Raw genomic sequence first — 25,519 nt, 5'->3', positions numbered from 1 at the left:
CCTCATTTCTCTGAAACAGCGTTCTATCCATTTCCTGTGCATTCTCTCGATCAGACCACTCAGAATGAGTAACTATAAAACACACTCCCCAGTCCCATCATTTTTTGACATACACATGCAATTTCAACGGATCATTTTATCCCCAAGGTTTCGGGTCAGCATATATACAGAAGCTAACAGTCATGATTTAAACATTGACTTGCTGTAAACATTCTAACTGTATCTGCCTAATGTTGCTCTTGGGTGTGCAATATGTTTATATTCAATGCTGTTTTGTCCTCTGCAACTATCACATTATGTTACTCACTGTCACTCCCCTCTGGCTAACCCAAGGTCACTGATTTTAAGGTTAGGTGAGGACACCAGTGTTGATCCCTTTGCCACCAGATAGTGGTGTTTAGACATAAACAGAACAGTCTAGGAAGATGTCAGATTCGCCCGAGAGCTCAGGCCCATGTTCAGCCCTGTCACTCTCCTGTTTGACTCACAGGTTTGACTCACAGGTTTGTGTTGTGCATCATTGTGAGAAGACTGACAGTGTTTTCCTCTTTCTCCTCTCTCCCCTGCTCTCCTCTCTTTCTTTCTCCTCCCTTTTGTTTTATTTGATCATGGCAGCTTGCAAGTGCAACGGACATGCCAATCTATGTCAGGTGTCGACAGGGAAATGTTACTGTCAAACCAAGGGAATCAAGGGAGACCAGTGCCAGCTGTAAGTATGATGTATTTTGTCTTGGCACACTTCATTATCAACCCTTTTGCATCATTCCACCACAACAGCAATACATAGGATGATTTTAGCTCCTTCCATGTTAATGGTATATCCCACTACTACTGTTTGACCTGGTCGTCTCTAGCTGTGGATGAGATGTGGGGCTGTACTCACTCTGACCCTTTGAGTCTCACAGTGTCAGCAATTTGTCTCTATGTTAATTTGCGTTTAGGGCCTTAAATCCCAGGCTTTAGTACCAGTAATGGGGGTTGGCACAGGGGCCACAGCACCCACTGTGTTTGTGCCATCAGAGTGCCAGGCTGGCCTTCTGCAGCACTATAATACCCCAAAGTGCCTTCACTGGCGCAGTAAAGGCAGGGTGAAAAATGCTGCATCAATAAATCTGGGAGTAGAGGAGTGCACTACTGCCACTGGCACTGTGGTGTTCTAATGAGGCCTACTCAACTCTGGAAGGTGCGTGTGTGTGAACGTGCGTGTGTGTGAGTTTGCATGCACATGTCTTTGAGGGATTGGTTCCAAGCTAACGTATGGAATTGTTTTAAGATGGTCATACCAACAATCATTTAGCTATTTGATTTAGAATTTTAAGTCCCTTTAAGGTATAAAAATATACAATATATACAAAATTGGATGAAACATTGAATTTGGCATTACTGCTATTAGCCAATAGAAATAGTCCCCCCAAAAAATCTAAAGGAACTTTGTTCTGCAGTGTCTGTCCTATATCTGAGAGAGATAAAAAAGATCAGGAAATGTATTTTGACATGTATTTATCCCCTTATTTTAGTCATTCAACTATCTCCATATATACTTCTATTCATTTTTTAAAACTGGTACCGGGGACCTTCAGATGAGTCTTGTGAGGCTTGAGGGCGTCCAATGGCAAAACGGAGAACACCATTGTGTTCATGAGAGTCTCAGATTTCCACAGAGTGGTCATAATGTACTGAACAAAAATATAAATGCAACATGTAAAGTGTTCCGTTTCATGAGCTGAAATAAAAGATCCCCAATTTTTTTTACATCCCTGTTAGTGAGCATTTCTCCTTTGCCAAGATAATCCATCCACCCGACAGGTGTGGCATATCAATGAACTGATTAAACAGCATGATCATTACATATGTGCACCTTGTGCTGGGGACAATAACTGGAAACTCGAAAATGTGCAGTTTTGTCACAAAACACAATGCCACAGATGTTTCAAGTTGAGGGAGCGTGCAATTGGCATGCTGACTGAAGGAACGTCCACCAGACCTGTTGCCAGATAATTGAATGGGAATTTCTCTACCATAAGCTGCCTCCAACGTCGTTTTAGAGAATTTGGCAGTACGTTCAACCGCCCTCACAACCACAGACCACATGTAACCACACCAGTCCAGGACCTCCCCATCCAGCTTCTTCACCTATGGGATGGTTTGAGACGAGCGACCAGGACAGCAGGTGAAACTGGGTTTGCACAACCGAAGAATTTCTGCACAAACTGTCAGAAATCGTCTCAGGGAAGCTCATTTGCGTGCTCATCATCCTCACCAGGGTCTTGACCTGACTGCAGGTGTAAAGCTCACCACCATTTGACTCTGGAGCAGTGGAAACGCGTTCTCTGGATTGATGAATCTGGGTTTGGCGGATGCCAGGAGAACGCTACATGCCCAAATGCATGGTGCCAACTGTAAAGTTTGTTGGAGGAGTAATAATGGTCTGGAGCTGTTTTTCATGGTTCGGGCTAGGCCCCTTAGTTCCAGTGAAGGAAAATCTTAATGCTACAGCACACAATGACACTCTAGACGATTCTGTGCTTTCAACTTTGTGGCAACAGTTTGGGGAAGGGCCATTCCTGTTTCAGCATAACAATGCCTCCATCCACAAAGCGGAGTCCATACAGAAATGGTTTGTTGAGATCGGTGTGGAAGAACTTGACTGGCCTGCACAGAGCCCTGACCTCAACCGGATCGAACACCTTTGGGATGAATTGGAACTCCGACTGCAAACCAGGCCTAATCTTCCAACATTAGTGCCCAACCTCACTAATGCCATTGTCCCCACAGCAATGTTCCAACATCTATTGGAAAGCCTTCCAAGTCCTAGTTTTTCCACCCTTTTCAATCTAAACCAAATTGGATGTTTACAGTAGATTCATGACTCCTCAAATATGTTAACCTGTACAGTATCAAACTAGGCTACAGAAAAAGAGATTCAACGTGAAATGATTAAACCATGCACGGAAGAAATGCTGTTTTTAATCCGCAAAACTCTGAATGTTGGCGAATGGTGAACGTGGACGGTCAGTAACTTGGAAAAATAATTCCTATTTTTCAGTCTTCCTTCACTTACATACTTGAAGTGTCGTGAGTGAGAGCAGTTGGCTTCCCGCATTGATTTATATTTGTTCTCTCAGTTGCCGGCACTGTGCGCGACTGCTTAATGTCAATTTCCAATCAAATGCTTTTGCCGTCAAAACTCAGTTTGTTTATCTGAGAGTTCTCAAAATGGCTGTGTGTAATGGAAGGCATTTATTTATTTGCCATTTTGATTATGAACGAGCGATTTCCCCTGGGCTGCCGGTAAGCGCCCCCATCCCCCTGCTTCAGCAGGTGTGCACGCTCTGGCGGGCTGCAATAAAGGAACCATTAGCAAGAGCAGGATGCCTGTGTCTGTGCGTGGGTGGTTTTGTTTGTGCGCTTGTGGCGTGCATGTATATGAGTTTATGTTTTTGTGACCAACTGTTGTTAAGTTATATAGTTATATATATTTGTTAAATATTTGTAGATATAATAAGTAAAGTGAATGTATATTTATGTGTCAGCCATATCAGTGTGCCTGTTTGTGTTTTTACATGTGTGTGTGTGAGTGTGTCCAGAATGTGTGTGTTTATTGGTGTGTATGTATCAAGGTTTTGCGCCGGACAAGTGACTGGGAAGATAAAATAAATCTATTGGACATTTCAGAAATTTACCGGTCATCCATATGCATTGGGTGCGTAACCCATTAGGGTGTCCACCCACGCAGTCAACGCCATCAATAAACAAAGGATATTGGCCAAATGAGCCACATTTACATGTGCTTAGAATCATCCTTTAACAAATGACAAAACACCATTCCTTTTGTTTTGATTTGTAGCATATGCAAAACTTCATATCCTATTGTTTTTTACTTTCCTAAAACAAATGTCCAGCTCATGGTTCAGCGGTTTGAGATTTGAGCACTAAATGCATCAGGGCATTTCATGCATAGGCTTAGGCGTCCACTGTATGATAAACATAGACATATACACTACCTGTAACGGTCTTCGTCTGGAGATAGAGAGGAGGACCAAAATGCAGCGTGATGATTATCCATTTTAATAGAATACTTTAACAACGAACAAAAACAATAAACCGACAAAATTAACGAAGATGAAACACAGGAAACAGGAACAATCACCCACAACCCATAATACAAAACAGGCTACCTAAATATGGTTCCCAATCAGAGACAACGACTAACACCTGCCTCTGATTGAGAACCATATCAGGCCAAACACATCGAAACAGACAAACTAGACATACAACATAGAATGCCCACTCATATCACACCCTGACCAAACAAAACATAGAAACAAACAACGCAAACTATGGTCAGGGCGTGACACTACCGTTCAAAAGTTTTGGTTCACTTAGAAATGTCCTTGTTTTTGAAAGAAAAGCTATTTTTTGTCCATTTAAAATAACATCAAATTTATCAGAAATACAGTGTAGACATTGTTAATGTTGTAAATGACTATTGTAGTTCAAACGGCAGATTTTCTATGGATATCTACATAGGCGTACAGAGGCCCATTATCAGCAACCATCACTTCTGTGTTCACTTCTAATCAAATCAAATGTATTTATATAGCCCTTCTTACATCAGCTGATATCTCAAAGTGCTGTACAGACACCCAGCCTAAAACCCCAAACAGCAACGCAATGCAGGTGTAGAAGCAGGGTGGCTAGGATAAACTCCCTAGAAAGGCCAAAACCTAGGAAGAAACCTAGAGAGGAACAAGGCTATGAGGGGTGGCCAGTCCTCTTCTGGCTGTGCTGGGTGGAGATTATAACAGAACATGGCCAAGATGTTCAAATGTTCATAAATGACCAGCATGGTCAAATAAAATAGTCACAGTAGTTGTCGAGGGTGCAACAAGTCAGCACCTCAGGAGTAAATGTCAGTTGGCTTTTCATAGACGATCATTAAGAGTATCTCTACCGCTCCTGCTGTCTCTAGAGAGTTGAAAACAGCAGGTCTGGGACAGGTAGCACGTCCGGTGAACAGGTCAGGGTTCCATAGCTGCAGGTAGAACAGTTGAAACTGGAGCAGCAGCACGGCCAGGTGGACTGGGGACAGCAAGGAGTCATCATGCCATGTAGTCCTGAGGCATGGTCCTAGGGCTCAGGTCCTCCGAGAGAGAGAAAGAAAGAGAGAAAGAGAGAATTAGAGAGAGCATACTTAAATTCACACAGGACACCGGATAAAACAGGAGAAGTACTCCAGATATAACAAACTGACCCTAGCCCCCTGACACAAACTACTTCAGCATAAATACTGGAGGCTGAGACAGGAGGGGTCAGGAGACACTGTGGCCCCATCCAATGATACCCCCGGACAGGGCCAAACAGGAAGGATATAACCCCACCCACTTTGCCAAAGCACAGCCCCCACACCACTAGAGGGATATATTCAACCACCAATTTACCATCCTGAGACCAGGCCGAGTATAGCCCACAAAGATCTCCGCCACGGCACAACCCAAGGGGGGCGCCAACCCAGACAGAAAGATCACGTCAGTGACTCAACCCACTCAAGTGACGCACCCCTCCCAGGGACAGCATGGAAGAGCACCAGTAAGCCAGTGACTCAGCCCCTGTAATAGGGTTAGAGGCAGAGAATCCCAGTGGAGAGAGGGGAACCGGACAGGGAGAGACAGCAAGGGCGGTTCGTTGCTCCAGAGCCTTTCCGTTCACCTTCACACTCCTGGGCCAGATTACACTCAATCATATGACCCATTGAAGAGATGAGTCTTCAGTAAAGACTTAAAGGTTTGAGACCGAGTCTGCGTCTCTCACATGGGTAGGCAGACCATTCCATAAAAATGGAACTCTATAGGAGAAAGCCCTGCCTCCAGCTGTTTGCTTAGAAATTCTAGGGACAATTAGGAGGCCTGCGTCTTGTGACCGTAGCGTATGTGTAGGTATGTATGGCAGGACCAAATCGGAAAGATAGGTAGGAGCTTTGTAGGTTAGCAGTAAAACCTTGAAATCAGCCCTTACCTTAACATGAATCCAGTGTAGGGAGGCTAGCACTGGAGTAATATGATACATTTTTGGGGTTCTAGTCAGGATTCTAGCAGTTGTATTTAGCACTAACTGAAGTTTATTTAGTGCTTTATCCAGGTAGCCAGAAAGTAGAGCATTGCAGTCGTCTAACCTAGAAGTAACAAAAGCATGGATTCATTTTTCTGCATAATTTTTGGACAGAAAGTTTCAGATTTTTGCAATGTTACGTAGATGGAAAAAAGCTGTCCTTGAAACAGTCTTGATATGTTCGTCAAAAGAGAGATTAGGGTCCAGAGTAACGCCGATGTCCTTCAGTTTTATTTGAGACGACTGTACAACCATCAAGATTAATTGTCAGATTCAACAGAAGATCTCTTTTTTTCTTGGGACCTAGAACAAGCATGTCTGTTTTGTCCGAGTTTAAAAGTAGAACGTTTGCAGCCATCCACTTCCTTATGTCTGAAACACAGGCTTCTAGCGAGGGCAATTTTGGTAATTCACCATGTTTCATCGAAATGTACAGCTGTGTGTCATCCGCATGGCAGTGAAAGTTAACATTATGTTTTCAAATGACATCCCCAAGAGGTAAAATATATAGTGAAAACAATAGTGGTCCTAAAACGGAACCTTGAGGAATACCGAAATTTACAGTTGATTTGTAAGAGGACAAACCATTCAGAGACAAACTGATATCTTTCCGACAGATAAGCTCTAAACCAGGCCATAACTTGTCCGTGTAGACCAATTTGGGTTTCCAATCTCTCCAAAAGAACGTGGTGAACGATGGTATCAAAAGCAGCACTAAGGTCTAGGAGCACGAGGACAGATGCAGAGCCTCGGTCTGACACCATTAAAAGGTAATTTACCACCTTCACAAGTGCAGTCTCAGTGCTATGATGGGGTCTAAAACCAGACTGAAGCATTTCGTACACATTGTTTGTCTTCAGGAAGGCAGTGAGTTGCTGCGCAACTGCTTTTGCTAAACATTTTGAGAGGAATGGAAGATTCGATATAGGCCTATAGTTTTTTATATTTTCTGGGTCAAGGTTTGGCTTTTTCAAGAGAGGCTTTATTACTGCAACTTTTAGTGAGTTTGGTACACTTCCGGTGGATAGAGAGCCGTTTATTATGCTCAACAAGGAGGGCCAAGCACAGGAAGCAGCTCTTTCAGTAGTTTAGTTGGAATAGGGTCCAGTATACAGCTTGAAGGTTTAGAGGCCATGATTATGTTCATCATTGTGTCAAGAGATATAGTACTAAAACACTTGAGTGTCTCTCTTAATCCTAGTTCCTGGCAGAGTTGTGCGACTCAGGACAACTGAGCTTTGGAGGAATACGCAGATTTAAAGAGGAGTCCGTAATTCGCTTTCTATTGATCATGATCTTTCCCTCAAGTCATCCTCTCTTGGGGAATGCTGCTTTTTAGTTAGATTTGCGACAGTATCAAAAAGGAATTTCAGATTGTTCCTATTGAAGAAGCAATAAAACTGGCCTTCTTTAGACTAGTTGAGTATCTGGAGTATAAACATTTGTGGGTTTGATTACATGCTCAAAATGGCCAGAAACAAAGTACTTTCTTCTGAAACTCGTCAGCCTATTCTTGTTCTGAGAAATGAATGCTATTCCATGTGAGAAATTGCCAAGAAACTGAAGATCTCTTACAATGCTGTGTACTACTCCCTTCACAGAACAGCGCAAACTGGCTATAACCAGAATAGAAAGAGGAGTGGGAGGCCCCAGTGCACAACTGAGCAAGAGGACAAGTACATTAGAGTGTCTAGTTTGAGAAACGGACACCTCACAAGTCCTCCACTGGCAGCTTCATTAACCTCTCTGGGATATGTGGGACGGTAGCGTCTCACCTGGCCAACAGCCAGTGAAATTGCAGGTCGCCAAAATCAAAACAACTAAAGTCTCATAATTAAAATTCCTCAAGCATACAAGTATTCTACACCATTTTAAAGATAAAAATCTCGTTAATCCAGCCACAGTGTCTGATTTCAAATAGGCTTTACCGCAATAGCACCACAAACAATTATGTTAGGTCACCACCAAGTCACCGAAAAACACAGCCATTTTTCCAGCCAAAGAGAGGAGTCACAAATCGAGATAAAATGAATTACTAACCTTTGATGATATTTCATCAGATGACACTCATAGAACTTCATGTTACACAATATATGTATGTTTTGTTCGCTAAAGTGCATATTTCTATCAAAAAATCGAATTTCACATTGGAGCGTTATGTTCAGTAGTTCTAAAACATGCAGTGATTGTTTAGAGAGCCACATCAATTTACAGAAATACTCATCATAAATGTTGATGAAAATACAAGTGTTATACATGGAATTAGAGATATATTTCTCCTTAATGCAACCGCTGTGAGATTTTTAAAAAAGTTACTTAAAAAGCAAACCATGCAATAATCCGAGTACAGCGTTCAGACAACAAAGCAGCCAAAAAGATATCCGCCATATTGTGTAGTCAACATTAGTCAGAAATAGCATTATAAATATTCACTTACCTTTGATGATCTTCATCAGAATGCACTCCCAGGAATCCCAGTTCCACCATAAATGTTTGATTTGTTCGATAAAGTTAATCATTTATGTCCAAATAGCTTCTTTTGTTAGGGCGAATCCAAACGCACGTTCAGGTCCAGCCGAACGTCGGACAATAATTCAAAACTTTATATTACAGGCCGTAGAAACTTGTCAAACTAAGTATAGAATCAATCTTTAGGATGTTTTTATCATAAATCTTCAATAATGTTCCAACCGGAGAATTCCATTGTCTGTAGAAAAGCAAAGGAACGAGCGCTAAATCTCTCATGACCGCGCCTCACGAGCCTGTGGCACTCTGCCAGACACCTGGCTCAATCTTCTCTCATTCTCTCCCCCTTCATAGTAGAAGCCTGAAACAAAGTTCTAAAGACTGTTGACATCTAGTGGAAGCCGTAGGAAGTGCAATTTGACCCCAATTACACTGTATATTGGAATGGCAAAGAGTTGAAAAACTACAAACCTCAGATTTCCCACTTACTGGTTGGATTTTTCTCAGGTTTTCGCCTGCCATATGAGTTCTCTTATACTCACAGACATCATGCAAACAGTTTTAGAAACTTCAGAGGGTTTTCTATCCAATACTACTAATACTATGTATATATTAGCATCTGGGACAGAGTAGCAGGCAGTTTACTCTGGGCACCTTATTCATCCAAGCTGATCAATACTGCCCCTGTCACCAAGAAATTAAATAGTACCGGCAAACACCAGTCTCAACGCCAACAGTGAAGAGCAGACTCCAGGATGCTGGCCTTTTCCAGCTACAGTCCTTGGTAGCGGGCCGCGTCGGTGGGACTATATTAGCCTCAAAGCGGACAAAGAAGGTGTTTAGTTTGTCTGGAAGCAAGACTTTGGTGTCCGTGACGTGGCTGGTTTTCTTTTTGTAGTCTGTAATTGCCTGTAGACCTTGCCACCTACGTCTCGTGTCTGAGCCGTTGAATTGCAACTCCACCTTGTCCCTGTACCGGCATTTCACTTGTTTGATTGCCTTAACCTCTCTAGGGTATGTGGGACGCTAGCATCCCATCTGGCCAACATCCAGTGAGGTTGCAGAGCGCCAAATTCAATTACAGAAATGCTCATTATAAAAATTCTGAAAACAAAACATATTTTACTTTAAACCTAACTTCTTGTTAAACCAACCACAGTGTCATATTTATTACATGCTTTTCGGCAAAAGCATACCTAGCCCAGAACATACCTAGCCCAGAACATAGCCCAGTTGACAAATTATTACAAACAGTAACCAGCCAAGCAGAAGCGTTACAAAACTCAGAAATAGAGATAAAATTAATCCCTTACCTTTGATGATCTTCATATGGTGGCAATCAGAAGACATTCATTTACTCAATAAATGTTCCTTTTGTTCGATGAAGTCTCTTTATATCCGAAAACCTCAGTTTTGTTAGCGCGGTTTCTTCAGTAATCCACAGGCTCAAACTCAGCCAAAACAATCAGACAAAAAAATCCAAATTGTATCCGTAAAGTTCATAGAAACATGTCAAACGATGTTTATATTCAATCCTCAGGTTGTTTTTTAGCCTAAATGATCTATAATATTTTAACCGGACAATAACGTTGTCAATATAAATGGTAAACAAGAAATGCACATGCGCATGAAATAATTCTGCGACATGTTAGGGTCCACTCGTTCAGACTGGTCTTACTCCCTCATTTATAAGAATACAAGCCTGAAACAATTTCTAAAGACGGTTGACATCTAGTGGAAGGCATAGGAACTGCAAATGGAGTCCTAAGTCAATAGATACTGTAATGGCTTTGAATAGAAAACTACAAAACAAAAACAAAAACTTCCTGATTGGATTTTTCTCAGGTTTCCGCCTGCTAAATCAGTTCTGTTATACTCACAGACACTATTCTAACAGTTTTGGAACCTTTAGAGTGTTTTCTATCCAAATCTACCAGTTATATGCATATCATATCTTCTGGGCCCGAGTAGCAGGCCGTTTAATTTGGGCATGCTTTTCATCCAAAATTCTGATTGCTGCCCCCTACCCTAGAGAGGTTAAGGATAGAATAACTACACTGTGTATATTCAAGCATATTTCCAGAGATCTTTACATGGTTGAATGCGGTGGTTCGCGCTTTCAGTTTTGTGAATGCCACCATATGTCCATAGTTTCTGGTTAGGGTAGGTTTTAATAGTCACAGTGGGTACAACATCTCCAATGCACTTCCTTATAAACTCACTCACAGAGTCAGCGTATAAATCAATATTATTCTCTGAGGCTTCCCGGAACATTTCTCAGTCCGCGTGATCAAAACAATCTTGAAGCATGGATTCAGATTGGTCAGACCAGCGTTGAATGGTTCTAGTCATGGGTACATCCTGTTTGAGTTTCAGCCTGTAGGACGGTAGGAGCAAAATGGAGTCGTGGTCGGATTTGCCGAAGGGAGGGTGGGGGAGGGCCTTGTATGCATCGCAGAAGTTAGAGAAGCAGTGGTTCAGTGTATTACTCGCACGAGTGCTGCAGTCAATGTGCTGACAGAATTTAGGTAGTCTTGTTCTTAAATTAGCTTTGTTAAAATCCCCAGCTACAATAAATTCAGCCTCAGGATATATGGTTTCCAGTTTACATAAAGTCCAGTAAACTTCCTTGAGGGCCATCAAGGTATCTGCTTGGGGGCTATACGCTGCTGTAACTATAATCAAAGAGAATTCTCTTGGGAGATAATGTGGTCCGCATTTGATTAAGGAATTCTAGGTCAGGTGGACAGAAGGACTTGAGTTCCTGTATGTTGTTATGATTACACCATGAATAGTTAATCATGAAGCATACACCCTTGCCCTTCTTCTTAGCAGAAAGATGTTTGTGTCTGTTGGCTTGACGCATGAAGAAACCCGGTGGCTGTACCGACTCTGACAACATATCCCGAGAGAGCCATGCTTCCGTGAAACAGAGAATGTTACAATCTTTGCCCTAATTTCAACCCTTGCCCTAATTTCATCCACCTTGTTGTCTAGAGACTGGACATTGGAGAGTAATATACTCAGAAGCGGTGGGTGGTGTGCACGCCAACGAAGTCTGACCAGGATGCCGCTTTTTTTCTCTCCCGGAGGATTTTCTTTAATTGGGAAAGGAGAGAGTGGCTCGCTCAACACAGAAGCAGGCCCCAACAAAACAGGCATAGGGGCAGGCAGGAAGACACTTTGATTACAAGAATCATGAGGATAATGTACTTTACTATTTGACCAAATCATGGTTTTAGCCTCTTAAACAAAATGGTCGCAGTCTGTAGTCCTTTCTTGTGGGCTTTTCAGTATAGACATACTCTCTAACTTTCATTTTACTTCAATGAGGCCTCATCTTTTCTGGGGGTTATTTTTTACCCCTTTTTCTCCCCAATTTCATGATGTCCAATTGGTAGTTAGTCTTGTCCCATTGCTGCAAGTCCCGTACGGACTCGGGAGAGGCGAAGGTCGAGAGCCGTGTATCCTCCGAAACACGACCCTGCCAAGCCACACTGCTTCTTGACACACTGCTCGCTTCACCTGGAAACCAGCCGCACCAATGTGTCAGAGGAAACACCATACAGCTGGCGGCCGCTACAAGGAGTCACTAGAGCGGGATGGGACAAGGATATCCCAGCCGGCCAAACTCTCCCGTATCCCGGATGATGCTGAGCAAATTGTGCGCCGTCACATGGGTCTCCCCGTCGTGGCCGGCTGCGACACAGCCCGGGATCGTACCCGGATCTGTAGTGTTGCCTCTAGCACTGTGATGCAGTGCTCTCTTGCTCTCTCATCCTCAGCCGAGGCAAGGAGCAAGAGAATTGTGCTCGAAATCGGGGCTACAATTTGGCCGGCTGCAAAGTTATTTATCGGCTTTTCATTTATTTTATCGCCCAAAAGCCGGCAATGTGGTTGGGTTGTTCATGCTCTGAGGGGGCCTTTTGTCCTTTGCTCTAGAGTTGTCTCACGGTGCCTTTGTCTGCTTAGATCTGCAGTGTGGACATCAAGCTCACTGGTCCACTCTATGTAGGCTACAAACAAGCATGCACACAGGCACACACACACACAAGTGAGCTGGGGTACAATACATCTGATATATGTAGAAGGAAGTGTCCTTCCTGAATTTCCATTTACAAGATGAAAAGAGAGAAAAAAGGACCAATGCAGACCCACTCGCTAACAAATTACTGTTTTTTTTTTACACACAACAAAACAAACTGTTATGCAGACAGAAACACACTGGTATGAAGTGTTGTCTCTTCACCATTGCCTATGTATGATTGCCTGTTACAGCCCAAGAGCTGGGCACATGGTGCATGGTGGGACGCTTGATTGGTTTCCAGTAACACATTGAGCAGGGGAATAGTCCTGGCTAGTCCTGGCCAGGGTCATGGGGTGAGCTCAGTGGGTTAGGGTGTTACTGTAGGGTCATTAGATCTAGGCCATAGAGTCACATTTAACCAAGAAAGAAACAAATCCAATTCTAGTACTTATCTCAACACCTGTCACGCAGCTGATGCTTTTCAAAATCTGGTGTGCTACAGTGTTTAAAATTGTATTCATTCATGTGTGTCTGTTCAGGTCTGTGTGTGTGTGTGTGTGTGTGTGTGTGTCTGTGTGTGTGTGTCTGTGTGTGTGTGTGTGTGTGTGTTTTGGGGTGGCAGATAGCAAAGAGGTTAAGACCGTTGGGCCAGTAACAGAACGGTTGCTGGTTTGATGCCTCTCGCCAACTAGGTTAAAAATATGTCGATGTGCCCTTAAGCAAGGCACTTAACCCCAATTGCTCTTGTAAGTCGCTCTGGATAAGAGTGTCTGCTAAATGACTAAAATGTAAATGTTTTCAAATACAGTATGTGTGTATTTGCGAGTATACCGTGTATTCCTGTGAGCTTCTGCCTGCGTGCCCATGGACCAGCGAGGCAGAGCAATGTTTGATGGAGGGAGATGTGAGCCTTAAGTGGTGGACAAGGGAAATTTGCACTGAGCAAATAAATGTCAAGTTAAGTGCCTGTTGAAATTGCCTCCATGTGGGAAGCAGGCTGCATCCAAGCGTTGCTGTCGGGGAGAAAATAGGAAATAAAAGGCAGAAGAACAGCAGCCATGACAGATTTCAGAAAACACTATGATAATCTCTTCAGTTTTGGATCTGCTGGATTGTCTCCATATAGAGCCAGCCTGAGGGCCAGAGTCCTTCCTACAGTAACACCTTAACCTGTTTTGCTAAGGTCTGTCCTTGTTTGCGCTTTTCTGCTAATTATCTTTTTCTTGTGTGTTTGTTTTGATTAGGATCGAGTACTCTGTGAATGTGTGTGTGCGTGCATTCAGCTGTATGATTGTGCATCCTAATACATGTCTGACATGCTTTTAAGTTATGTACCCAGTAGGTCCCTCAGGTCCTCTGGCACTGGCCTTTTAACTATCCCAAAGCCTAGGACTAAGAGTCATGGAGAGGCAGCCTTGAGTTATTATGCCCCCAGCCCCTGGAATAGCCTGCCAGAGAACCTGAGGGGGGTCAAAACTGTGGACATATTTAAAATACAGTTGAAGTCGGAAGTTTATATACACCTGAGCCTAATACATTTAAACTCAGTTTTTCACAATTCCTGACATTGAATCCTAGGAAACATTCCCTATCTTAGGTCAGTTAGGATCACCACTTTATTTTAAGAATGTGAAATGTCAGAATAATAGTAGAGAGAATTATTTATTTAAGCTTTTATTTATTTTATCACATTCCCAGTGGGTCAGAAGTTTACATACACTCAATTAGTATTTGGTAGCATTGCCTTTAAATTGGTTAACTTGGGTCAAATGTTTCGGGTAGCCTTCCACAAGCTTCCCACAATACGTTGGGAGAATTTTTGCCCATTCCTCCTGACAGAGCTGGTGTAACTGAGTCAGGTTTGTAGGCCTCCTTGCTCGCACACGCTTTTTCAGTTCTGCCCACAAATTGTCTATGGGTTTGAGGTCAGGGCTTTGTGATGACCACTCCAATAGCTTGACTTTGTTGTCCTTAAGCCATTTTGCCACAACTTTGGAAGTATGCTTGGGGTCATTGTCCATTTGGAAGACCCATTTGAGACCAAGATTTAACTTCCTGACTGATGTCTTAATGTTGCTTCAATTTATCCACATCATTTTTCTCCCGCATGATGCCATCTATTTGTGAAGTGCACCAGTCGCTCCTGCAGCAATGCAATGCTTCACGGTTGGGATGGTGTTCTTCGCCTTGCAAGCGTCCCCCTTTTTCCTCCAAACATAACGATGGTCATTATGGCCAAACAGTTCTATTTTTGTTTCATCAAACCAGAGGACATTTCTCCAAAAAGTATGATGTTTTTCCCCATGTGCAGTTTCAAACCATAGTCTGGCTTTTATATGGCGGGTTTTGGAGCAGTGGCTTCTTCCTTGCTGAGCGGCCTTTCAGGTTATGTCGATATAGGACTCGTTTTACTGTGGATGTAGATACTTTTGTACCTGTTTTCTCCAGCATCTTCACAAGGTCCTTTGCTGTTGTTCTGGGATTGATTTGCACTTTTCGCACCAAAGTACATTCATCTCTAGGAGACATAACGCGTCTCCTTACTTTTCTGAGGTCTTGGCTGATTTATTTGGATTCTTCCATGATGTCAAGCAAAGAGGCACTGAGTTTCAAGATAGGCCTTGAAATACATCCACAGGTACACCTCCAATTGACTCAAATTATGTCAATTAGCCTATCAGAAGCTTCTAAAGCCATGACATAATTTTCTGGAATTTTCCAAGCTGTTTAAAGGCACAGTTAACTTAGTGTATGTAAACTTCTGACCTACTGGAATTGTGATACAGTGAATTATAAGTGAAATAATCTATCTGTAAACAATTGTTGGAAAAATTACTTGTGTCATGCACAAAGTAGACGTCCTAACCGACTTGCCAAAACTATAGTTTGTTAACAAGACATTTGTTGAGTGGTTGAAAAAACAAGTCTTAATGATTCCAACCTAAGTGTATGTAAACTTCCAACTTCAACTGTTGATCTTAAAACACACCCTTTTCACTATGCTTTTTCTTAGGGTGCTTTTTAGTGTTTACATTTTTATTGCTATTTTTTTGTTACTTGTCCTCTCATGTTTCTGTTTTTATTTTCATTGTTTTTATTCATTTTTCCCCCTATGAAGCATTTTGCATTGCATTCATGTCTGAAATGTGCTATGTTAATAAAGCTTGAATTAATTTAATTTCATAAGTGTGCGTGTGTGTGTTTGCACTGTTGCTGTGCATGCAAAAGTGTGAAATCAAAGGTAGATACCTCTTCTTACGTGGTGAGTCTAATTAAAAGACTCCTTCCTATCAGACAGACAGATTGAAACTCAACAGTCTCCACTTCCTCTCCTGACACCTAGGTTATATCCGTGCTCCCCTAGAACCCTGGTCCCAGAGGAGAGCGAAGTAAACAGACTCAGTTTCAGAGGTTTATTTTGGCACGGCTGTTGCCACCCTGCCTTGCACGCTGTGTGGCCCAATGGGGTCATGGCATAGGTGGGTTTGTGCGAGTGAGAGGGGGAAGGTGGCTTTTTAAATAGACCCAATCTCCCATCTTAGCATTTACCTCAGCATGCTGCTCCTGTTACTGACAACAACTGATGCATGAACAGACAAACCACACACACACACACACACACACACACACACACACACACACACACACACACACACACACACACACTCACAGACACACACAGGGAGCGATGGCACACACCCACAGCGACCTTTAATCTTCAGACCTTCTGCCCTCTGTCACGGCTCACAGACAAAGCCGTGTTGTGGGTTCACAGAGAGTCAAACACTCTTCACACATCCTGTGTGTGTGTGTTCTGTTGTCTGGGGAAAAGCTGAGACTGTGGCAGCCTAATAGCAGATTAAGGGTCCCGAAGGACAGTGGTGCTTTTCTCTATGTCATCCCAGTCTGTGAGCGTAGGAGTGAAAGGCAGCCAAACAGACAGAAAAGAGACTAGGGAAGGAAGCCAGTGTGCTACACCCATCTTGGCACCATTACCACTTAAGCTACTTAACCAGCCAGCCCTAGCTGAGTGTTAAGTGTTAGTGTTCTCTGGGGAGACGGCGATTGAGGCTGGGGGCCCCTTCTAAAGTCCCCGTGGTGCATCTTAAAATTGCTGTCATGTTCTTAAGATTAACTGAGGAAAATATTTTTGCCTTGCCCTTGTGTAAGGGGAATACAATCGGTTCCAAACTCGTATCCTCACAAGGCCTTCAACAAATAGAGGGACTGAGGCGTACAAACCAGATAACACCGCTGCGGCCTTTGTGTTTGAATTGAAGTCTTCTTGAGCTGTTTTGTGGGGTTATTGTTTACAACGCCCTCTATAAGAACAAATACAGAAGGATAAAGCTCCGTCCTTGGCTGTGAAATATTCATTACTGCTACTTTATGACCCTCATACCAAGGGTTGGCCAGCCACTGAATGAAATCTGTTTTGTTATGTATAAGCACAGGACAGTGAGCATTGCCTACCTTATTTCGCTGTAACCACTGCCTGACCAGCCTTGCAAACCCTAGCAATTACGTTCTGAATCCATTTATTGAATCAAGGGGCAGATTTAACGATATATCACATCTGTTTCGATAGGCTTGTCAAAATAGTGGAGTATGTATTTACAATGTGGCGGTTTTCCACACGGTTGCCCTTTCCAAGGTCTCCTCCTGGGTTTTGTAGAAGTTGAGTATTGGTAATAAACATGGGTCTTTGGACTGCAGTAATGACCCCTGCTTCGTAAACCAGACCATATGATCAAATGCCACCTACCGCAACAACCCTCACACCTGGTACTCCTGACTCCCCTCAGTCTAGTCTGCTTTCAATTCTCTTCCTGCATTTTGAGGACCTTGTCTTAGTACTTGAGTCAAGGCTGCCTGATTGTCTTGACAAACAGGGTCAAATTAAGGGTTGATGGAGTCATCCACACACCTGACTATTGTTTAATAGCACTTATTCAGTTTAGCGTATTTTTCAAGCCTCTGTAAAGTCCTACTGTAGCTGTCCTCTCTGTCTTTCAGTAGCGTTCAAGGTGTTCTCTAGCTGGGCTGTCTGTAGACGTCTAACTCCCCTGCTGTTCAGAACACAGACAGACAGACACAAGGCCCCTGCCCCTGAGCAGAGAGGTATCGTCAGATAGGGCTATCTGGGGAAATCACCTCATCATATCCAGGGAGAGGACAGCACCAGAAGCAGCACACAGTACTGTCACCCCTGATACTACCTCTACAAACAGCCTCTCAGGACACTTTTCCCTGAATCGCCCAAAATAACCCTCAGTGATGATGTTATTAACAGTCTGTGATGGCTTTGGCAAAGTGACAGATACCTTGTTAAGCTCATTGTTCTATGTCTTCTATTCTTCTCCCCCTTCTCTCTTATTGTTGCAGTTGCGACTCCGAGAACCGTTACCTTGGCAACCCCCTCAGAGGGACGTGCTACTGTAAGTATCCCGCCGCTGCAGTCACACCTGAGTCTCCATTGCATCTTTGTCCTCCAGATGTTGCCGTGGTCCTGATCAGTTGCAGCATACCACACATCTGCACATCTCTTTGACCTTTGCCGCGAAGTGAGTTGGCTAAGCAGATGGAAGCTTTTAGTCTGTGCCAGGCAGTATGGCAGCAATCGACTGTAGATTTGTCTGGCTCAAAACTTGTTTTGAAAGATTTGTAGCTGGAGATGGTAGCAGGGTTTAGAGGGGCTTCTGTCTCCAGATGTCAGTGTCAGATCACTGGCCTCATATTGATTTGACTCATTTGCAGCAAATTGGTCGTTTTTCAAGTTAAAGTACATGGGGGAATATTTGACTCAAAACAGATGCTGGCATCAGCCGGTGGAATTTGGTCCACTGACCAGGGTTGTAAGGGTAGCTGTTTTGGACAAAGTTCAAGTACTGTCACTTCCAATAGTAATCCTGTTGAGTGTAGTCATGCATGAATGTAGTTCTATGAGAGAGGTTGTCAATTAAATACTAAATACACCTCTGCTGTTTTCAACCAAGATCTCAGCGATCACTCCCTCATTGCCTGCATCCGTAATGGGTCAGCGCTCAAGCGACCTCCACTCATCACTGTCAAACGCTCCCTGAAACACTTCAGCAAGCAGGCCTTTCTAATCGACCTGGCCTGGGTATCCTGGAAGGATATTGACCTCATCCCGGCAGTAGAGGATGCCTGGTTATTTAAAAAAATGCCTTCCTCACCATCTTAAATAAGCATGCCCCATTCAAGAAATGTAGAACCAGGAACAGATATAGCCCTTGGTTCTCTCCAGACCTGACTGCCCTTAACCAACACAAAAACATCCTATGGTGTTCTGCATTAGCATCGAACAGCCCCCGCGATATGCAACTTTTCAGGGAAGTTAGAAACCAATATACACAGGCAGTTAGAAAAGCCAAGGCTAGCTTTTTTCAAGCAGAAATTTGTTTCCTGTACCACAAACTCAAAAAAGGTATAGTAAAGTCCATGGAGAATAAGAACACCTCCTCCCAGCTTCCCACTGCACTGAGGATAGGAAACTCTGTCACCACCGATAAATCCACTATAATTGAGAATTTCAATAAGCATTTTTCTATGGCTGGCCATGCTTTCCACCTGGCTACCCCTACCCCGGTCAACCGCACTGTACCCCCCACAGCAACTCGCCCAAGCCTTCCCCATTTCTCCTTCTCCCAAATCCAGTCAGCTGATGTTCTGAAAGAGCTACAAAATCTGGACCCCTACAAATCAGCCAGGCTAGACAATCTGGACCCTTTCTTTCTAAAATGATCTGCCGAAATTGTTGCAACCCCTATTACTAGCCTGTTCAACCTCTCTTTCGTGTCGTCTGAGATTCCCAAATATTGGAAAGCAGCTGCGGTCATCCCCCTTTTCAAAGGGGGAGACACTCTTGACCCAAACTGCTACAGACCTATATCTATCCTACCCTGCCTTTCTAAGGTCTTCGAAAGCAAAGTCAACAAACAGATTACCCACCATTTCGAATCCCACGCACCTTCTCCGCTATATAATCTGGTTTCAGAGCTGGTCATGGGTGCACCTCAGCCACGCTCAAGGTCCTAAACAATATCTTATTCGCCATCGATAAGAAACAATACTGTGCAGCCGTATTCATTGACCTGGCCAAGGCTTTCGACTCTGTCAATCACCATATCCTCATCGGCAGACTCGACAGCCTTGGTTTCTCAAATGACTGCCTCGCCTGGTTCACCAACTACTTTTCTGATAGAGTTCAGTGTGTCAAATCGGAGGGCCTGTTGTCCGGGCCTCTGGCAGTCTCTATGGGGGTGCCACAGGGTTCAATTCTTGGGCCGACTCTCTTCTCTGTATACATGAATGATGTCGCTCTTGCTGCTGGTGAGTCTCTGATCCACCTTTACGCAGACGACACCATTCTGTATACTTCTGGCCCTTCTTTGGACACTGTGTTAACAACCCTCCAGGCAAGCTTCAATGCCATACAACTCTCCTTCCGTGGCCTCCAACTGCTCTTAAATAAAAGTAAAACTAAATGCATGCTCTTCAACCGATCGCTGCCTGCACCTGCCCGCCCGTCCAGCATCACTACTCTGGACGGTTCTGACTTAGAATATGTGGACAACTACAAATACCTAGGTGTCTCGTTAGACTGTAAACTCTCCTTCCAGACTCACATCAAACATCTCCAATCCAAAGTCAAATCTAGAATTGACTTCCTATTTTGCAACAAAGCATCCTTCACTCATGCTGCCAAATGTACCCTCGTAAAACGGACCATCCTACCGGTCCTCGACTTCGGCGATGTCATTTACAAAATAGCCTCCAATACCCTACTCAATAAATTGGATGCAGTCTATCACAGTGCCATCTGTTTTGTCACCAAAGCCCCATATACTACCCACCACTGCGACCTGTACGCTCTCGTTGGCTGGCCCTCGCTTCATACTCGTCGCCAAACCCACTGGCTCCAGGTCATCTACAAGACCCTGCTCGGTAACGTCCCCCCTTATCTCAGCTCGCTGGTCACCATAGCAGCACCCACCTGTAGCACGTGCTCCATCAGGTTTATCTCTCTGGTCACCCCCAAAACCAATTCTTCCTTTGGCCGCCTCTTCTTCCAGTTCTCTGCTGCCAATGACTGGAACGAACTGCAAACATCTCTGAAACTGGAAACACTTATCTCCCTCACTAGCTTTAATCACCAACTGTCAGAGCAGCTCACAGATTACTGCACCCTTACATAGCCCATCTATAATTTAGCCCAAACAACTACCTCATCCTCTACTGTATTTATTTATTTATTTTGCTCCTTTGCACCCCATTATTTCTATTTCTACTTTGCACATTCTTCCACTGCAAATCTACCATTCCAGTGTTTTACTTGCTATATTGTATTTACTTCGCCACCATGGCCTTTTTTTGCCTTTACCTCCCCTCTCACCTCATTTTCTCACATCATATATAGACTTATTTTTCTACTGTATTATTGACTGTATGTTTGTTTTACTCCATGGGTAACTCTGTGTTGTTGTATGTGTCGAAGTGCTTTGCTTTATCTTGGCCAGGTCGCAATTGTAAATGAGAACTTGTTCTCAACTTGCCAACCTGGTTAAATAAAGGTGAAATAAATAAATAAAAAATAAAATGTTTTAACTTTGATGCTATTAGTCAGAATTGCTTAGGTCAAGAAATCATCAAGTATCCCTTTGTTCAGAACAAATGCAAACATTTTTTGTCAAAGCAATGTTTTTTATTTACCTAGTTCAAAACTAACCATGTACTGTACATATACCACACACTACATGTAGTTTCAACATTTGTTTCAATAGTTGATATTCAGAGCTATTAAAACACCCACCATAAAAAAAACTGTGGACTGTCCTTTAAGTTCTTTAAAGGAAGAAGAGCAACCAGAGCTCTAGAACAACACAACCCTTCACAACATCAAAACACATCCAGATATATAGAAAACAAATCTCTATCTAAAAACACCAATCGGTACTGTCAACTATTGTTCTGTATTTGTATTATCAGATTCTAACCAGCTTTAGAAAGGTTAAGTACATGCACCGGCATCACTCACTGTCGCCCCCACTGTCTTCTGTTGCTCATGACAGATTGTCTGTTCAGCTGACTGGCATTATGTCTGAGTAAGGAGGGCACTAGGTGGCACCCTCGCTGTACAGTGTACCCACAGTTACCAGGAGGCAGTGGAGGACGTGGCTGTGGAGATCACTCCCAATCACTATGGTCACTCTGAGAGGTGTCTATCCGCCTATCTCTGTTTGGCTACGGACTGTGTCCCCTGAGGAACATGTCATATCCTGATCGTTCCCCTGCATCGGTTGAGAGGGTTCAAAGTCATTAGGGAGCAAATGGACAAGCTATCTGCCAGGTCTGTTTGAACATGGCCAAACAAGCACACGAATACTCTAAATGGCGCATTAGAAATACATTTGTTTCCTGTGTTCCTTTATCATACGCTATTCTATCAAATAGAAAAGTGGCTGTAAATCATCTATTAGCATGCTATTCAGATCTCACGGTGGACAGGGAGGACAAATAAGAGCTCTATTTGAGGTCTGTGAGAAAGTGGGACTGATTTTCCTCCTACATGGCATTTCAAATCTCCATAACAGGCAGGGTCATCAGCAAAGCTGTCGTTCACCTCAGAGGACTGAAAGGTCGGCCATGTTTGATGACTGATAGTGTTTTCCATTATGTCACGAGCGCAGAAACTTAGGCTCAAAGGTTAAGCCCCACTTAAGTGCTACAATTATGTCATAACCAATCAAGATTCAAAGCTTTTATCATGCTGTTTAGCTAATGGCTAGCTATTGTGAGTCAATCCCTGCCTTTCCTGGAAGCATTACCAGTGCAGATGTGTAGGATTTGTTGGACATGTAGGATGTGCGGATGTCTAAGCTGGGATGTGGATGTGAAGGTTAAAGAGACTAATTGGGCCAATTATGCCTAATGAATCAGGGCGACTGAAGGGTAGCACACACGGCCTTCTGGGAACTGAGTGTGACATCCTCTATTTGAGGGGATTGATGTTTACTTTGCACGTTCATTACATACTAATTATTTAACCAATTGTGACAAGGCAGAAATCTAGCACAATGACACTAATAATGATAGTGAGAGTAATAATGATGAGGAATTACATTTTATTAATGGAGATGTTGCTACTGTACTAGTCTAACTACTAGTACTTCTACAACTACTTTATGGCTTCAATATGTACTTCTACTACTAATAATAGTACTTAGTAATTACTAATGGTAGGCCTAATACTACCTACCATTGGAAACTGATCTAGGTCATTCTTCCAATCAACGTGAAAATACATTGGATTTGAAAAAAGTATGAAGGGAATGGGGGATACCTCATCAGTTGTATAACTGAATGCCTTCAACTGAAATGTGTCTTCCACATTTAACCCCTCATGTGACCAGTACTGTTCAACCAGAGTTGTAAACATTGAAATTAGGGTAAAACTTAAACTTAAATTATTTGACTTAACCTGACTAACAGGTAGTTACATCAATCTAATATCAACATAATCATCAGAACTATGTATATGTAGAAATTGCGTAGACAAATTCGACATAGAAATGTTAAAAATCTTTTTCATCCTATATTTAATATACTGTATGGTGGTCTGTGGAATGGCATATACAATGTCAAACACTACTCAACCTCATCATAAGTTGATTCATTTACTGAAGTCCAAGTATTTAAGTAGACATTTTTACAATTCTGGTTGAAATGAGTTGAAAACATGTCACAATACGTTGACAAATTACAATGAAACAACGTTGATTCAACCAGTGTGTGCCCAGTGGGTTCCCACTGGAATGTAATCATGGCTGATGCTAATGAGGAAGCTGGTCGTCAGTGGCTGACCAGGTTAGTGTGGGTAATGAGTTTCCCTCACAGTGGATCAGTGTCAGCTAGAAGGCCCTAATAAGAAGGAGCCACCAAGTGTGTCCCACCAGCCCCGCCACCCGCCATTACCAGCCTCAAACCCTCAAGCCCCTTATCATGAGAGGATCAGGCACTCTGCACTAAACACTAAACACTATCTGACAGACACTCTGCGCAGACGCCTAACCAGTGTCAGATAGATACAGTGAGAGAGATACTCTCCCCAGACGCAAGCACGGAGGCTTCTCTGTGCTGATAATCTCTACTTGCTAATTGTAGACTGGCTGTGTAGACTATGGTCTTGAACCTCGGTGTTGTCACGAAGAGTGTCTGGTCGACTCGACTAAGGGAATAATCTCCATTTAAACTAATTTTAGTTATACTGAGCAGACAACTTAATTGTACAATAGATGTCTGAGCATTATCAGTCAGGCAGTTGGCACAGACAGCTGAGTAGTACCATCAGACAAGCTGAGTATTACCATCAGACAAGCACATGTTCATAGCTATTTTACAGAAGATACCTCCATTATAGGTGTCACATTACCTGGGGGTCCAGAATAATCAAGGAAACCACTTCTTCTGAGCAAGTGTCCCGAGTGTAAATTCTCAATAGTTTCCATGCGAATATTCTAACATCTGCATAAAAACGATATGCGCATTTTCCCACCGGAACTATGTTTCATGTTGCAGATAAAAAGGGTGTGTATGATGATGGTGCACATGAACAGAACGTTTGTGGTTAAATTCCCACGTACCAAATAAAACAAACAAGTCAAGTTAAAAGGGTTTCCAGCGGGTTGTCACAAAATATGTTGCGTTATATAGCGAATGTGCCTCCTCTGGTCTTGGCATGTGCGCTAAAGTCAGCAGCTCACATATACAATGCAGGTAGTTTAGCCCACATGATGAGATTAATATGAACAAAAGAGTAAGATCATTTTTTATTAGTCAAACGGCAGCCAAGCATTGATCATCATGTCATTAGAATAAGACCCTCAATGTTAATTGGATGGGAGCATCAAGCTCATCACTGTGCACTTGTCACCACCCTGTGAAGTAGCCTGATAAACGGCATGCTATCCCGAGTCGTTGTGGGAGGACTACACAACATATCATTGCATTGATAAACTGCATGCTTTCCCGAGTCGTAGTGGGAGGACTACACAACATATCATTGCATTGATAAACTGCATGCTTTCCCGAGTCGTAGTGGGAGGACTACACAACATATCATTGCGAGACTCCAAGTTTACCGCATGATGGTTATTTTTTCAGTATTTGCGCATAAAGGCATTCCCACCGCCATTTCTGGCAGAATGAATTACAGACATAAAGAAGGGGAAAGGGGATACCTAGTCAGTTGCACAACTGAATGCATTCAACTGAAATGTTTCTTCCACATTTAACCAACCCCTCAAAAGCGCAGGTTGACATCTATTGTCTTGTCCTGGAGGCAGAACTGAACAATTTCCCCTTAGATAGGCAAGCTGCAAAGTCTAAATTGGCTATACTGTAAAAATTCATGAAAACAAAAATGTGCTTTTTTTGTCTTAATTTAATTTAGGCATTTGGGTTAGCAGTGTGGTCAAGGTAAGGTTGTAGGACTTTGTGACTGTGCCAGCTAATGACCACAATGCAGAGCTGCCTCCAGAACAAGATTCATGATGAAAAACTCTAACCTACACAAAAAGAACCCACCTTGTCGTTACATTTTCTTTTATGTACTTTACTTGCGTAAAAAGGTTGGATGGAAACCTGGTTATTGGTGTTTTTTAACTAATTGCTTTCCCTCTGTACTAATGCTATACATGCATTTATTTGTCTTTGAAGAAAGTGTTTCAAATGCAAGGTAATGAATAGTAACAGGCATTCAATGAAATCTCCAACTGCATCCTGTATCACTGATATTGAATAGGGCATCATGCTGTTTCAACTTACTGGATGCAGACTTCTAAGTATGAAATGACTTTACAGGTGAGATTTTGCTCTTTCTTTTAGATTCGGAATAAA

General features: G+C 42.9%; 1 protein-coding gene across 4 annotated transcripts in view; it reads left to right on the top strand.

Annotated features, from left to right (window-relative positions):
- Window positions 1–25,519, top strand: part of LOC110502559 (attractin-like protein 1) — a 349,969-nt gene that overhangs the window by 134,733 nt on the left and 189,717 nt on the right. For 3 of the 4 annotated variants that reach the window (XM_036960140.1, XM_021580677.2, XM_036960141.1), the window contains exons 21-22: window positions 616–709; window positions 17,987–18,039. In XM_036960140.1, coding sequence (XP_036816035.1) covers window positions 616–709; window positions 17,987–18,039 — 147 coding nt within the window. Of the gene's footprint in view, window positions 1–615; window positions 710–11,571; window positions 12,019–17,986; window positions 18,040–25,519 lie in introns of those variants that run through there. The other variant, XM_036960142.1, reaches the window with a different exon arrangement.

This window comes from Oncorhynchus mykiss, chromosome 23 (assembly GCF_013265735.2).
Source record: "Oncorhynchus mykiss isolate Arlee chromosome 23, USDA_OmykA_1.1, whole genome shotgun sequence".
Taxonomy (NCBI): Eukaryota; Metazoa; Chordata; class Actinopteri; order Salmoniformes; family Salmonidae; genus Oncorhynchus; species Oncorhynchus mykiss.
This window is presented reverse-complemented; position numbering and strand designations above follow the sequence as displayed.